Source organism: Ambystoma mexicanum, chromosome 7q (genome assembly GCF_040938575.1).
Source record: "Ambystoma mexicanum isolate Mex_15411 chromosome 7q, UKY_AmexF1_1, whole genome shotgun sequence".
In the NCBI taxonomy this organism is placed as follows: Eukaryota; Metazoa; Chordata; class Amphibia; order Caudata; family Ambystomatidae; genus Ambystoma; species Ambystoma mexicanum.
The window spans coordinates 56,240,161-56,257,593 of record NC_090941.1 but is presented as its reverse complement, the minus strand read 5'-3'; the positions used below and the strand labels follow the sequence as shown (position 1 = coordinate 56,257,593).

Sequence of the window (17,433 nt, the reverse complement as noted above, 5' to 3'; positions counted from 1 at the left end):
AGATACTGAGGGCTCGATTCTCATCGAGGCACAGTGAGCGTGCCAAACAGCATGCTCCACTCCGCCTTTTCCTGATGCCCAAGCACCACATCTATTCTGAAGTGGGCCTGGGCGTCAGCGCACGATAGTGCACTGTCTGCAATCCACCTGTTTTCTGTGCTAACAGGCAGATTGCAGTCTCGGCAGCATTTTCGTTACATTTTTAGTAATCGCAATTTAACAAAAGTGCTGCCGAGAATCTATTTTCTTTGCAACCTGTCAACCACGCTCCAAAATACTTGTGTTGGCGGCTATAAATGAACCACAATTGTGTTCCCTGGACTACGGAAAACTTCCCAGTGATAATAATATGGTGTCCTTTCGAACATGGAGCATTATTTCTGGAAGGAAACATGTTGATGCACTTTGTAAGGTTGCATTCAACGGCAGCTGTAGGCCAAGAATGTTTTAGATGTTTAACATCCTATGAAATATCCTTGACTCTTTAGCTATCATGTACCAACCAAGGATAAAACGCGCTGACATTATCAAGGTGTGTTTATTTCGGACGGGAGCATGGTGCCCACTGGTGTCACTCCTCCACAACAGGGAAACTTCAGTGAGCGGACCGCCACCAAAAGAAGTGCCGTCTTTGTATGACACATTTTCACTGTTTCTAATGTGGAGGCACCAGAATAAGCATGCAAAGTAGCGGTTTCCGAAATTGGCGGTTGCCAGGTTGGTTTCCGGCCACTCCTAGCAACCGGCACACAGGTTTATAAAGCGGCACTTTCTGTGCTCCCTCGCTAAAATCCAACATCATACGAATAGATGTTCATTGCCAAAAATGTCAGAAAGCCATTATATGACTTTTTGGGTAATTAACAGCTTGTTGAGAATCGGGTCCTGACAGTAAATATGAACGCATTCAAACTACAACCGCAGCACATTTACATTCTTTTAGCGCCATTGGTTGTATGGCAACATGCATCAGAGTCCATGCTGGTATCAGAATCCAGGAGCACAGACACAACGCTTCATGCAGAGCGTGTTTGTATGTATGCCACCTTCAGAGTCAGGCTGTAGTCGATGCATGTAACCGTTCTGATCCAATAAGCGTCTGTGCTAGGGTGACCAGGAATTAGGCCTGTCCCAGGGGTGTTTTTTATTTGAAAAACACATCTTGGTTTTTGGATAAAGGGAATGTTACCAGCAGGGACGTCATTTAGGGGTCGCCAGAGGTAGCAACTGCGACCTCTGAGGTCTCCCTTGCGACCTCTGTGGTCTCCCTTGCAACCTCTAAAATAAAACCCCCCAAAAAAAACATTTTATTTTTTAATTGCAAGCTCCTGCGCTGTGGCCAGCACCATGTGGCTTTTTGGTTCTGGAGTGGCTGACTTTCTTGCTCAGGCCCCTTAAAAAAAGAAGAAAAATAAGAACCTGAGTGCCACAAGTCTAACACTTTCAGCACTAACCCTAAATCAGAAAGAATAGGAATACCAAATAATGTGTCTTTCTGGAATTCTATACAATAATTGCTAAACTCATTAAAGGTTTATTTCAGCCACACTTCAGGGGGTGAGTCACTGATTTAGTCTGTTCTTAAACGCCTCAACTCAGCCTTTCATCCTTCTGAGGTTGAGAGTACCAACATAGGTTGGGTGATATTGGTTGTATATTTTTTCTATATAAAGCGCTTAAGCGCAAGTGCTATATAATGACACATCATTATCATTTGGTCATGGTCGTCTGCTTGCATTCACAGTAATTTGGTAATATGGGCCTATACACACAGATCTTAACGATACTTATGGCGATCCATTCTTGTATGAAATGTACATCACATTATAGTGATATACTAACCATATTTTTCGTAGCGTACAATGCTATGTGATGCCACTTCCTGTTTTGTCAGTGGTTGAAATATCGTGTTCCATCGCTTACCGAGATATCACTTCGGGGTGGGGTCAAATGACATCACTTCCTGTGATGTCATCAGGGGTCAAGGGTCGTGTGATGTCACTTCCACTACCCCTGGCATTTTGGTGAAGTGACGTCCCTGGTTATCAGTATTAAGCAATTGAATATTGATGGTATGCAACAATTACAACACAAGCAAACATCCCATGCTAGGCTTGAACCCCTCCCTTTCCAGTAGCCACCATATGCATTAGCAGCTTGAGCCACACAGACCGACTGGGAACCCACATAGATCGAAAAGCCTATAATTAATCAACCCCTTTGTTAATGAGATGTTTAAAATCAAAAGTGCAAAGTTTATTTGCAGGATAGCAGTTAAGTCCCGGAAAAATGGCGTGCACATGGGGGAAGAAGGCGGGCGGGGGGGGGGGGGGGGGATCTGCCGTGGTGGTCCTTCTTTTATGTTTGTGGACGTCTCGGTTTTTTTTATTTTTCAAATCTAGTCACCCTAGTCTGTGCAAATTGTCAAAGGATAGCAGGGGTGATCAGGAATATGTGTATTCGTTGCATCCCGATTTTTCACGTTTTTTTACTGCTGTATTTTTTTGCATTTTTTAACGCATAGAGGTTGGCGGTGGGTTGGGATCGGAGACTATAGAAAGGGGAGAAGGTAAGGTGTGAGGGCTATTCCCCAACTTAAAAAAAATCATCAAAAAATGTGACAAAAGAAATTTTGACAGTTGAAATTCGACCAAACCACATAGATCCTGGAAGCATGTTCGAGTTGTGCTAAACAAGCAAACCATCAGTCTTATATCCAGTAACAAATTGTAAAGCAATTGATGTCATGATATTTTCTAGCATTCTTGCAAATAATTAAATGTATCGATGGGCCCCGCGGTCTTCCCAGAAACTCACTTTCTCCGGCACTGTAGATCAAGGCTCAATGGTTTATTGTTTGTTTAACACAACTCTAAAACGACACGTCGTTATTCAATAGATGCACTGTCTAAAACGCTTGCCGAAAAACACATTGAAGTTTGAATTCTAATGCTCATGCGTCCTCTACTGGATATTTTGCAGAGTTGCAACGATGTGGTGCAGGAGAGGTTTGGACCGGAGCTGAAATACGACATAGCACTGCGGTTGGCAGCGTTACAAATGTATATTGCAATGGTCACCACGAAGCAGACACAAAAAATCTCACTCAAATACATAGAGTAAGTATAAAGCAAGGAGATTTCATGATGAAAATTAATGTGGAGCATCGTCTTTCATTATCATCAGATGTGCATGCCATTTAATTAAAATGTACCACGATGATATTTATTTGTATTTGTTTATTTGTCCATGTGTAAAGCGTGCAAAGCCAAAGGGTGTCTACAGGGGAGTTGCTAGGTCTGGAAAAGACCCGGGGCTACGCTGATGTCGGAACTGTTGGGACTGGGGGCTAGCTAGTCTTTTGGCAGTAGCTCCTGAGATTCTATCCGGGGCTACAACCAAAAGATCAGGGACTATAGCCCCCTTACCACCCGCCCCCCTAGCAATGCCCCTGGGTGTCTAGGTGCTGGTTACAGACAGTAAGGTACAGTAGAATACTTGCTAGATTAACAGTATATGTACACGTATTTGTACACTGCAGGCAATCAGTGACAACTGGTTACTCTAAGTCAATAGCTATGGGACGGCTGAATGTTGCTTGCTCTGGAGTTGTATTCTGTAGCAATTCTTTTATGATAGTGACCTGCATACGTGTTATTACAATGATTGTGGTGAGCTACAGCTACAACATGGACACATTCCTATTTCTCAAAACTCTATTTTGTGTCTGCTTAAGACAAAGCCAAAAGTATTTGAGAATTTCTGTGATGACAGATTCAAGTCTTGTACTTAAGTGTTCTTTCCTTTCAGGCAACGAAATAGGTGAGTAAAATGAGCGACTCGGTAACACCCTCAGACACACAGCTTTGTATGTTAGCGGTGACGCCGGTGAGAGCGCATGCTAGCGCTCTAGTCTTCAGGGCGGCACTGCATTGTTAGCGGGCACTGCGTGCTGACTCACACACATGCACGCAATCACTTGGTGACGTCAAGAAGTGTCAGCATGGTACATAATGGCGGTGCGAGGAGCGCACTGCCACAGTTGCACTGGAGACCTGATCTTGTGTGTGTTTGTCTCTCTGGGTGGTGTGTCCCTGCAAGAGAATTGCCTGGCATTTTGGTGTTGGACTGCCCTTGGGCAGGACAAAGACTGATATGTAGTGGACATTTCTCTTCTGTGAAAGGATGGTGAGCTAAAGACTCTGAGACTTAAACCCAGGATATCGGCTGGTAGACAGACACTCCCAAGACCCCCTTGCTCCTGCAAGGGCCAGATACAGGAGACCTCAGGGGACCTCAGGCCCTGGGTGACTAGTTCCAGGGGATGAGCTTGGCCTGCCAGTTCTCCTGAAGGTCAGCTCCCCTAAGGATCCCACAACTCGCGATGAGGATGGCTAACTCAGAGAATGAGGCCATCCCTCGCGTGGCTGTTCCAAGGCCACGTGCGGTCAACAAGTAGGTGGGGGTGTCAATCCACATTGACAAATTCCATATTCAGGGGAAGCCTTCAGCACCTGGGCCCAAATGGACCACCTGGACCGAATGACTTGAAATGTATTTTGATACCAATGATGATTTTGATAATGACTCTATGCACAATCAAAGCAATTGGCTTCCACGTGCGCTCTGGTGGATGAAACCGATGAGGTAAGAACTCAGCTTATTCAAGGGTTTCACTCTAACAAACTTCGACGCCAGACCCTAAGGGAGCCTGGGATTCTGCTACAGTGTAACCTGGATCTGAGCCAGTCACACAAACTTACAGAAGTCAGAGCCACGGAAATGCAAGCAGTATTCCACTCCCTAGGCTTCCAAGGGATACAGGTCATCGTGAAATGTCACCCTGGAAGGGCCGGTGCCAGCCAGTGAACCATGGAACAATGGCAGAAAGGCAAAGCAGCAGTCTGGCTTCCCTAACACATGGTCCTGTGAATACTGTGGGTCTATCTTGCCAGCCTGTGGCATAGAGTGCAGCAAATGTGGGCACATTGGAGACTTCGACAAGTTATGCAAGGTGGGTAGATCTGCAACCTCATCCAGAAGCCAGTTGCAAGGTCCGGCGCACGTGAGGCAGGTTGACACCGAAGACTCCCCCGACCCCCAAGACTCAGAAGATGATCGGGTGAGGAGCTTGATTCACTGTCAGATTTTGGATGTGCCTCAAGGTACCCTTCTCCAATGGTGTGTCGATTTGCCACTGATTTCTCTAAGGGGACTGGAAACGCTGGTGAGTGGCTTGTCTTTAGTTGTCTTTTGTTGTCAGGTGCCCAGGTTGTGTACCTGATATAATTGAAGGATCGCTTGTGTATCTTCTCAGTGCAGCATGTTTGCGAGGTCAGTGAAGTAACATGAGAATGGAGGTCCTGGAAGCCCTGCATTCAGCCTTGAAATGATTTTCTCTACCGCAAACGGAACAGAACTGGCCAATCACTGGACATGTGCCCTCGTGGGGAAAGTCAAAGCGCATCGGAAGCTGATCGTGTTCATTTTTTGACGATGTTGTCAATGCAATTTTGTGAACAGTCACTACTGGAGGAGCATGTACGTTAAGTCTGTTCATAGCTTCAATCGGTTGTTCAGTGGTCCTGATCAATATGTCATCCAGCGTGCATGGTTGTTTAAATTAGATTCCTAAAAAATACAGGAGATTCACACCCTGTGATGATGTGGTATTTAAGAGCGTTGTTGGTGTATCGATGGGAGTGGCAGTGTTGTATCCAAGTGTAAAGATGCATCACAAAAGTATCCATGGTCTCACCTTTGGATTGAACAGTGGTGTGGAACAGGCAGTGTTTATAGTCCACATTCGTGTGTGAGCGAAATAGCCGCTCCTCAAGGCTGTAAATGTGCTTTTGTTTTCGTCTGGCAATTCATAGAAGATCCCAGATACCGAGGCACCTACAGGTAGGATTGGGAGGATTTTTTTCCTGTGATCATCTTGAGGACCGAGGGCATCAATGCATACATTAAGGTTGTAGAACCATCTGGACCACCGGGGGTCATAGGTTAATGCTGTCTGAGAGGTCAAATGTTGTTGGCAGCTGTAGAGACAGCGACTCACAGGGCATCGGTGTGACCACCATGGACGGAGACACCTGGACAGTTCATGAGATTTTGTCCTTTGATATTATGCAGTTGAAATGGAGTTGCAGGGATGTCGAATTAGGCTAACGGGATAGGAGCAGGTTTCATTGAGGACTATTTTCAGAAGAATTCTAGCCAAGATGGCTTTGTGTACAGTCTTTCTTTTAACACTTGTAAAAGAGTGCACTAGCAGTGTTAAAAGTGAGGCAGGAGGTACCTGAAAATGAAAGGGTGTGTCGGCATACACTCCACAGATATGGGCCTTGTGTTCCCTGTTAGGAAGGAGGAGAGGCACACAGCCAATAACATCATCACAGGAAAGAGTCGATGGGCTGAGTTGACCATGTGATACGCCGTACTGCAGGCGGGGGGGGGGAAAAGAAATCAGTTGGGTCGACTTTCAACAGGGAGCCGGAAGACTCTGCAAATCCGTGGCGGTGCCGAACAGCAATGACGGCATGCTAGTGGCACGTCAGAAATCACAATGCCTCTCTGGCCAAAGGAAAATGCAAAACTTGTAAGTCAGGGCGACATCCAGTAAGGAGCTGTGAGACTCTGGAAATCAGTGGCAGATGCCACGCAGTAATGGCGAAAGGGCTGGCAGCCAATCAGAAATGTACAACATCGCTCGACAAGCGATGAGCTGCTGGAAGAGTGCACCATGCGGGGAGCGAGCCCTATCATTTCCAATGGTATGCTCTTGCAGGGAGCACAACAGGAGATTAAACTCCAAAGTCCTTCCAGTAAATTTTTTGCCCACGGTTCTCTCTTTTCTGTTTAGGATTCAATTCCCTAAATGCATCTGCGGCAGCAACAAATACCCAGACCAGACCCAAAAAAGGGAAACATGGAAACAATGCTACCATGAGCCTTCACTACAACCCAACAGCCACCAACACTGCAGAAAACCACATAACTCATCAGAACAGCAGAAAAATGAACTTCTAAACCATTAACATCTTTGTTGAAACTGTGCTGGAGAAATACTGTCTAAGTAGCATTCAAAGCCAGGGGCTGTTTCCCTTATTTAGATATGCATTAGATATGCGGTTTGAGGGGGTCATAGGGAATTAAGTAAGCCGATTGTCAACTCCGTATGAGGTAGCATGGCCCTCTGGCACATTTTTGTCATTTTCTTAAAATATAGAATAGTTATGACTTTGCAACTGATCAAGCATATTCCTAAATTCACCTTCCATCTTTCCATCAAATCTCATACTTGTCACATCTTCTGAGCAGCCAGAAACTAGTCTTAACTGGCCATTTCAGTCCCCAAAGTCAAAACACCTGGAAATTACATAAAAACATAGCATAAAACAAAATTATTTCTCATTCAAATTTTTACAAAAATGCCTAAAAATGGACTCACTCCTTTAATGTCAATTTGGAAGATCTGTCCCCCTCTGTGGGATGAGCGCTTCATCCCCACAGCCGGTGACCAGAGCTTTTCATTATCCCCTTTGAAGTTGTCAGTTTGTCCTTGGTAGTGGGTGCAGGAGGAACTCACACCTCCCAGTCAAGTTTTTAGCCACACTTGCTTTCCTTGAAGTCCTTGAGCCCCTGCCTTCAAGTCTGGCAGAGCAGGGAATTATAACGCCCCCAGTACATCACATGTCATTGCAGGCTGATTCACTAGTAGGTGCAACATTCATTGGAGAGCGGGGCTTTCAATTGAGAAGTTCCTGCCTGAGCCCAAAAACTGTTTTTTCCAGTATTGTGATCCTCTTCCAAGGTGATTCTTTAGTCAACCCCCTACCCACAGCATTTTTGACTGACATTTCTGTGCAAGCAAAGCTATCCTTCACAGTGGCTTTTTAAAGTCAAGTCTTTTTTTTTTACATGTGTGCAAGCTGTTTCTGCATCTGATTTTTGAACTCCTATCTTGTATGTCACAGGATTCTTTAATTTGTCCTTGAGTGAGTTGGCATTTGCTGTTGGTCCATTGACAATGAGGGGTAGCCCCCCCTTCCACAGGGTTCTTTGATTTGACACTGAATAAAAGAAAAAGCAAAACCATTTTTCATTTGCAATGTTTTAAAGGGTAGATGTTCAAGTGAAATGAAAAGCAAAAGCTGTGTCTGGTTGTAGGATTGCAATTCTTGCCCCTCATGTGAATGAAAAGTACAATAAGGCCCTTTATGATGAAGTGCACAACTTCATGTCATTCTAGTGAAACAAAAGCAATGCATGGCTGTTTTTGTATTGCAAGGTTCAACTGCTTGCCCCAGATGTGACAGGGAAAGCAATTCACATCCGTCTTTTGTGCAGAGTTTCAATGCGGTTTTTCAGGTAGAGGGGATTTCTGTTTAGGGCCTTAAATGCACTCCACAAATGTCAAGGTTGCAAGCGGCAACATTGTTAAAATAATGCTGGAACGAACATTGTTAAACACGTGTGATGAAAGACATGAGTGAAGCTTAATTGCTGGTGAATATTTGAACATTAGAAGGGAAGATACGATAGCATTGACAGAGCGGTCCAGCACTGTGAATGTGCTCAGTCAAAGGTCTCTGTACGGTATCCTGACAAAAAAAAGAAAAATGGAAGATTTATGGGAATTGTAAATTGTGTGAAGTGAATCGAAGTGTTCCTGTGACGGTTTAAGCAAAACCCATTGTACATTTGAAAGTCTTTGATTCTGGTATTGGTCTGAGCCCAAACGAGGGAGACCAAATTGTGAACATTGTGGAAAAGAGGATCTGAGCCCGGACGAGGGGGATCCATGGTCCAAGTCCAAATGAGGGAGACCAAATTGTGAACATTGTAGAAAAGTGGTGTGAGCTCAGAAGAGGGGGACCTGTGGTCCGAGCCTGAAGGAGAGAGACCAGTCTTGAACTTATGAAACTGAAAACCCTGACAAAGGAAAGGAACTTGTGTGGTGTGTTTGTTACATCAGGCCCTCTGCAATAAGAGACTGTGATTGCGAGAGAGATTTTGGCGGAAATCAATGATGCCTGTGTGCTGAACTGTTATCTCGTGGCCAAGAGTGTGTGCGAAGCCCGCACGTGTTGCCTTGTCCCGTGCTGGAAACATGGGGAAGGGAAGCAACTGCTCAACTACCTTGATATATAATTTCTTGAGCACTTTTCTGTTATCCCACACCATGTTGTATTTATAAGTAAGGATTGGGAATAGGTTTATTAATAGAGGCCCTTTTATTTTGACAGACTCCACTAGGACTGTGTTATTATTATTTGATGGTCGTAGCTTGCTCCCATTTTTAGATTTAGCTTTAGATAGGCGTTCTACCAAGCCACTGAAGTTCAATAAAAACGCTTGAACTGTGATCACTTGTGTCTGTCTTCACTGTTTGATACCATGCCTTCCTTACAGTAGGGAAGAGAGTAGTAGTGCGAGGAGAGTAGTACTAGTGGGAGCAGCAGGTGAGTTGTAGCAGGAGGACGAGGAAGTATTAAGATCAGACAGTAGGTAGTAATATCAGTGGGTGGAGGTAGATGGCAGAAGGGGAGAAAGAGACATCAGAAAAAGGAAGGAGAAGGTGGGTGGAGTTGGATGGAGGTGAGTATGGGGAGGAGGGGAGTAGTAAGGAGACAGAGTGGGGCTTGAAGATCTTATGACACATCCATATATCACCCTATAGGACTAACATCATTGATAGTGTAGAGCCCTTTAGGAAATCCCCTCATGGAACTATCTATATTCAGACATGTTATTAGACCATAGGAGTTGCCGTGCACTAAAGACAAACCTGGGCCAGGGGGATGCTAAAGAGATGAGAAGGAGAGAGAGTGAGGGAGAGTGATGGCCCTAGTGTTCCTCCCAAACCCCTTTTCCAGCCAGTGCTATTTATTAAACCATCTGCCTTTTCATATCCTCAATGATTTACTTATTGATCAAAGGAACGTTCTACATACCTTACGTTGGATTGTAATAAAACCCTTAAAACTTCCTCGAGACTCTGCAAATGTTTGGCGAAAAGGAAAGTGACATTTTTTTCTATCTTTTTAGCCTCAAAGTGGTAGTCAAATTTGTTGTCACAAGAAAATCACTTGCATGGAAAATCTTTTTAAAAAGTTACACTTGTGCCAGGTTGGAGCCCTGCCAAATTGCTCCAGGACCAAATGTTTTGCTTTGTTTTATGTGAATCATATTATTGCATATGTGTGCTTGTGTGCGTGTGGGGGGGGGGGGTATTTGTGTAGGTGTGTGTGTGTGTGTGTGTGCATAGTAGCACCGGCATTGTCCTTCCACCTGACAGATCATTCAGCATATTCTAAGTGGGTAAGTGTGGCCATGCATCCCCAGCCCACCTATACTAGGTACCATTCCAGAAATGCTTTTTTCATTGACTACTTGCAAATGGACGTCTTTAGAGCTTTGTGAATCGGTCACAGTTAGCAGCAGCCACAATGTCTGCATTTTTGCAGCTGCAAATCCATTTGGGGTGACCAGGTGAGGCGTCCAGGTTTAAAGTTCACCAGGATCTGTGCAGCTGTATCTAGATTTATACAGATCCATGGGGCGTGTCTGGTTAGTGTCACTCTACACATTTATAAGAGTCAGGCAAGGCAGGCTGCACTTTACGGGGCCGAACAGTGGGGAACCTGTAATTTAGCAAGTCTCCAGGTCGTGGAGCACACATTTTTTTAATCGGTCTTGGGGCTCCCCATTAATATGCCTATTGTCCGGGTATTGTGGGACTTGGGCTTGCAGAGCTTTGGCTTCATTGGTCAGATGAGGCCAGTGTTACTTTGGGCCAGACTGTGGTCTAATAGTAAATTGGTCCACTATAGAAGAGCTGTTAGAGATGCAGTAACCTGCCTAGGATGCTCAAGCTTGCCATGGTTCTCGGCTATAAGAAGGGAATGACCGCTGTGGGGCTGGAGGGTTACTGGCTGCAGCCCGATTCAACTCCAGGGAATTGTGAAGTACTATTTAAGAAGGCTTATAGGGACAGGTGGGAGAGAGATTCTCGAGTGAAACGTGCATGCTCAGTCAGTTTAGATCCTCACCTATCTAGGAAAACCGCCCCTGGCTTTGAAAGCTACTCAGTATGCCGGCCAAACAAATGAGGGTCCTTTATATGAAGATGCGTACCGGCATCCTGCCTTTAGCTAGTATAAAGCACAACTTGAACGCTTGTTATCCGGCCGCTTGCCCATTTTGCCCTAATGAAGTTGAAAACAGTGTGCACTTTGTCCTGTTTTGCCCAGCGTATATTTAGGCTAGGAGGAAATACTTGATACCACTTTCTAAGCAACTCAATGTCAACAAGGTCATAATGGCATTGCGCCTTTGTCTGGCAGAAGATTGTGATGTGCTGCACAGCATGGGTAATGGTCTGCTGCTGGCATGGATGATGTTCATTTTATCAGTGAATGTTAATGTACTTTTTTGTATGTGACTTGTATGATCAATTTTGGTCGAAATAAAGTTATAAAGTAAGTAAGTAAATGCATGTGCATCTGGAAATATAACAATTAAGTAGTGGTATACATCATGCATGCATCTAGAGTGGGGATCCGGCCAGAGTGCATCCAGATCGTTTGAGGTCTTCAGCCCCACCAGAGTTTTATCTGGGCCCTCCAGTATGGTGAAGTGACTGTAGCTAGGCAGCCAGATTATTGTTTGTTAAGGGTCTAGAGTTTGTACAAGTGCAATTACACTGTAGGAATACAACATCCAGGGATGTCATTTCACCAAAATGCCAGGGGTAGCGGAAGTGACATCACAAGACCCTTGACCTCTGATGACATCACATGAGCACATGAAGTGTGTCATTTGACCCCACCCTGAAGTGATATCACGGGAAGTGGTGGAACACGAACTTTCACCCCTTGACAAAACAGGAAGTGGCATCACATAGCATTGTTCCTAAGTACACTTGGAAAAATATGGTTAAGATATCACTATCAGGTGATATACATTTCATACAAGAATGGATCACCATAAGTATAGTTAACATCAGTGTGTATAGGCCCATATTACCAAATTACTGTGAATGCAAGCAGATTTCCATGGCCAAATGATAATGATAGTACTTACACTTATAGAAAAATATACATACAATATCACCCAACCTGTGTCGATACTCATTTATCAACCTCAGAAGGATGAAAGGCTGAGTTGAGGTGTTTAAGAACAGACTAAATCAGTGACTCGCTCCCTGAAGTGTGCCTGATATAAACCTTTAATGAGTCTAGCAATTTTTGTATAGAATTCCAAAAAGACACATTTTTGGGTATTCCTATTCTTTCTTGTTTAGGGTCACTGCTCAAAGTGACTTGTGGATACCCTGTTGTTTTACATATATATATTTTTTTTTTTAAGAGGCCTGAACAAGAAAGCCAGGCATTCCAGAAACAAAGACCCACATGGCGCTGGCATGTAAAAAAATATTTTTCTTTTTTAAGGGTAGCAAGGGATACCACAGGGGTAGCAAGTGAGACCTCAGGGGACGCAGGTGCGACCCCTGACCACCCCTAAGTGACATCCCTGACAACATCGGAGCATTATTTATAATATGAATCAGAATGTAATGTCGCTAATGCAGACTACCCTCAAAGCTGACCACCCTCAAAGCTGACTAGGTCAAAGCTAAGCTCTTTTTTGTCAAGCACATGAATATGGAAATGTGAAGATACATATAGTAAACAAAAACACACAACTTTCCCCAGAGGCACTGCAGGGGTGCAGCTATGAATTCATTGTGTGTGCAATGTGCATTAATTCATGTTTATGGCTGTGCATAATTTACTTGCCCCAACCTTAATGAGTAAATGTACATTGTGAATTGGCTTTGATTTCTTCATAAAGTTAAAAGGAAGATTATTTATATAGAAACAGATCCAGATTTTACAATGGTCCTGTGACACCAAGGACCTCCCTTCGGACATTCCGGTAATCGTAAAAAAAATGTGGTAAATTAAATGTCACTTGTTTTTAAATTACCATCTGATTATGAGTTTTTATCCCATTGCATATGTACTGCATCGGATAAATATAAGGTACTACAGAAAGTATTTGCTGCGTACATAATGAAGTAAAAAGCCAAAACAATGCCAATCCGTAATATAGTGGGTTTTCTAGAAGCATAGTACTAAAAATGCTGCATGAAGTACCATTGCCATTGCACTCACAATCATTCCAAAAACGGGGCTCAGATATTTGAGTTGGGCGCTGCAAATGTGTCATTTCACTCTAAACATACTTAAGGGCAGTCAATATTGAATTACTTTCTATATCGAGAACGGGGCTCCGTGGATATTAGAGTGCTGCAAATCATCTTCAGAAGAGTGTGTAACAGCGATGAATTAGAGTGTTAGGTTTTCGGTGAGTGAGTTCAATACTCATTTCAGCAGTGAGGATGCACAAGAGCGTTATTTTACTCACAGCAGGTAGAAGGCAGCATGTGGGGGATGGTTGCAGCAATGAGGCGCCATTTCAAGAGCCTGGAAGTGCTTGGCAGAATCAGAGGTAGTTAAGGGATGCCAATGACATGTGAAGTGAGTAAAATGTGTCAACCACCAGGTGCAACTCCATCATAGAACACCTACGTGAGGTTCCCACTGGCACATCCACTGAATTGTCTTGTAACCGTAGCCTTATTCTGACATGTTTAACAAAGTACATTTGGGAAGCCTATCCACCGCATCGCACCTGAATATATTGCCAAATAAGCTACCGTGCCAGTGTATACTTAGCTAAATGTCAAAAATCAACAAAACACACCACTAGCTACCCAGCCCATGTTGTATAAGTATCTGTACACGGGTGAAGTCACTGTTACTAACATCACGTAACTTTAACATGCATATGAATAATAAGGTGCAGTTGACACAGAAACAGTTTGTGGTGTGGCTGTGATCCCACTTTCTGTGGCCTTTGTGTTGTTCTTCAAGTTATATCTGCATATATTAGTGTTGTATATGTTTTATGCGAGCACACTGTCTGATATATATGAATTAAAATATGTATGTTTTGATGTAATGCCTTTGGTTGAATATAATTTGATGATACAGTTCATCATTTTGTGAGTAGGCTTTCTACAACTGCTGTGTGGTAGAGGTGGGTAGCTAGTGGTGTGTTTTGTTGTTTTTTGACATATACTCCTCAAACACCACAGCCCCCTTCAAAGGAGAGGAACCCCCTGTTTGCTCAAAACATTTTTTTCACTCACTACTTAGGTAAATAAACACCCTTCAAATCGTACTCCTTCATGAAATACCTGTCAAGTACTTCAATACTTCCTTGCATTGTACGCATAAAAGGTGCTTGGTACCTCATCTACAATACTACTGCAAGCGCTGCACTCTGCCTTTCACTGTACAGGAGACCAAACTTTCGCAAACAGTAAGGTTTGTGGTTCCTGCACTGTCAGAGATCTGTACCCGGAGACCGGCTGTGGGTGAAACCACTGGCATAGCGTCGACCCCCTCACGCTCCCCAGTGTGGATGGCCCCACAAAACGATGTCCTGGGTGCAGGGCGACAAGCTTTAGAAAGAAACCCATTCTTTCTGATGTCAAAGTGTATGCACACTGACTTCAGAAAAAATGGTTTCTTTCTGAAGCCAAATAATTTATTTGTGAAGTCGGAGTGCTTTATTTATTTATTTATTTTGACATTTGTATAGCGCACCTAACCCTAGGGCATCTGGGTGCTTTAGCTTAAGATGATTGGTTACATGAGTTACTTGTAAGTGTTACATGCAATACTTATGAATGTTACATTGTGTTATTGCATTCATAAAATGTGCACGGGACAAGGTAGCAAACATCACCTCGTGTTTGCAGGAGGTTACAACCAATAACATGCGGGACAAAATAGATACAATTATACAACTGGCAAAGCCTCACCTCACGTTTTGAGGGGCAACATCAGACAGCATAAATGTCTAGATAGGTGGTGTGGCACAGACTGGCACAGCCTTGCCTTGTGTAGCGGGGTCTGTGTGAGGCAAACATAAATGTCAGAGTAGGTAGGCTCGCGCAGGCTGGTGTAGCCTCGCCTCATGTATCAGGGCAGTGGGGCGGGGGGGTATGCCAGGCAGCATGGATGTCTAGATAGGTAGCATAGCATGGAACAAACTCCCCTCATGTAGTGGGGGTCTGGGTCAGGCCGTATGTATGCCTGAGTAGATAGGCTTGCACAGGACGGTATAGACTCGCCTCATGTATCAGGGGAGTGGGGGGGTATGCCAGGCAGCATCAATGTCTAGACAGGTAGGATAGCATGGACTGGAACAAACTCTCCTCATGTAACAGGTGTCTAGGTCAGGTCGCATGCATGTCTGTGTAGGTAGGCTCACGCCGGCCAGTATAGCTTCGCCTCATGTATCGGACGGGGGGCTATGCCAGGCAACATGCATGTCAAAGTGGGTGAGTTTACAGTGACAAAGAACGCCTCCGACTCTCAAGATTAGTTTCGTTTTTTTATAGCGTTGTTATTCTTTTTTTTTAATGAAAGCGGACAAGTTGTTAACACAGAAGTCTATCGGTAAGCATTACAGTGACATTGAGCTCCAACTTCACAAATAAATAATTTAATTTCTTTGTGAACTTCACAAAGAAATTGAATTAAATAATTTCACAATGTTTGTGACTTGGAGCACAATGCACTCTAACTTCAAAAGAAAAGTTCAGGTGCAGTGCCCAGGCTGCGGCCACACTGATCATGACAGGAACTAGTCCACTCTCCCTACTTACTGGTTCCTGTCTCCATGGTGAACGCTTGAGGCAAGTGCTGGCTACCGCAGTAGAGCAGAGGCCTTACTCAGAAAAGATGCATTTGGGTCAGAGATGGTAAGAAAAAAATCCTTCTTGTATATATGTGTGCGCGTGTGTGTGTGCGCGTGTGTGTGTGCACGCGTGTGTGTGTGTGTGTATGTGTGTGTGTGTGTGCGCACGCGCTTCTGTGTGTGTGCCTGCATGTTTTATGTTTGAAATATGTATACGTGTATCTATGCGTGTGTGCATGCATGCAAGTGTGTGCTATGTATTATTTGGTATGTGAGTGAGTGTATGATGAATGGATGACTGGGTGTATATGCGAACAACTAAGTGAATGATGTGTGAATCGGTGTGAGCATGTGTTTGTGCTGGGCCAATACTGAGAAACTGATTTTGGTGGTGAGGGGTGGGGGGCAGGGTGCAGGGTGCACTACCACAATAAGTTTTAATGTGCATCCATCCATGATAAAGCAAGTGTAGGGGCAGACCTCGAATGACCTCAGCCCAAACCAGGTCGACTACCTGATGAACGAGTGCACCATTGGTACACAAGACATGGTTTATTGTACAAAAATCCAGGGAGCAGTTGGATAGTCCTGTGGAACCCAACCAACCCAGGTCTCAACTAACTATATAAATTGTTACATTTTTATACATTTTAGCAACAGATAAAACACTCCCAAATATTTTATCACCACCCACTCCTCAAACATGAGTGGACAAAACATTTACAAAGAACTTCCATCTTCCATCTTTTACAAATTAATTCTCTCTCATTGGTCATCAACAATGTTTACGACCATCTTCAGATCATATTAGAAGTCTGCCTTTGATGGGAATTGGTCCATGGTAGGTTGTGACATCATAGTACAATAAAACATTCACATATAACATAATTCATTACTCAGTAACAACTGGCCTAGAGCCTTTAACCTTAATTAGTACCCAGTGAGCAGTGTGTGGCAGCCTCCCAGCCAATGGGGAGGCTCAGAATGCAGGCGTTACCACATAGTAATCCCTCTGCCCTTTGCCTCCTCATGCCAGTGGCCGTCATCTCCACTCACCAGGGAATCAGGTAAGTCTTTCCCACCCACCTCGCCCAATCCACAGAATTCCCTCCCTGCCCTCCCACCCCACTTACCTTGTTTTCTGTCCATTTCAAGAGCAGACGCACTGGGAACACATCTGTCCCCAGTGCGTCCGCTCCCGATCTGCGACAGGCCATCATGAAAAGGAAGAAAGTACTACTTCCCATGGCGGGCATTTTGTTTGTTTACTTTTTTTCCTATGTTTTCAATGGCCGCCATGAAATGGGAGAAGAGACTACTTATAGCCCCTTCTCCCTTCCCATAGCGGCAATTTTGTTTGTTTACTTTTTTACTGTTTTTTCCAATGGCCGCCATGGAAAGGGAAAACAGACTTCATTTTCCCTTCCCCGACGGCCATTTTTTTTACATTTATTTTCTGTTCCATTTCAGAACAGAAAAGAAAATGCCTTTAGTACCCCGGTTTAACAGGCCAGGGTACTAATGGCAATAAGCCCCTCGCCTGCGGACCATTACCGCACAATGAGCCAGTCGAGCTATTTCATGTTGCATGTCATCCTTTACTGGGCATATATAATAAATCAGGCATGATAAGTGTCATTACCTGGCTAG

At 44.1% G+C, this 17,433-nt stretch overlaps 1 protein-coding gene across 5 annotated transcripts in view; it reads left to right on the top strand.

Annotated features, from left to right (window-relative positions):
- Window positions 1-17,433, top strand: part of FRMPD4 (FERM and PDZ domain containing 4) — a 1,539,383-nt gene that overhangs the window by 1,352,069 nt on the left and 169,881 nt on the right. For all 5 annotated transcript variants that reach the window (XM_069639729.1, XM_069639730.1, XM_069639731.1 and 2 more), the window contains one exon: window positions 2,983-3,119. In XM_069639729.1, the coding sequence (XP_069495830.1) occupies window positions 2,983-3,119 (137 nt within the window). The remainder of the gene's footprint in view (window positions 1-2,982; window positions 3,120-17,433) is intronic.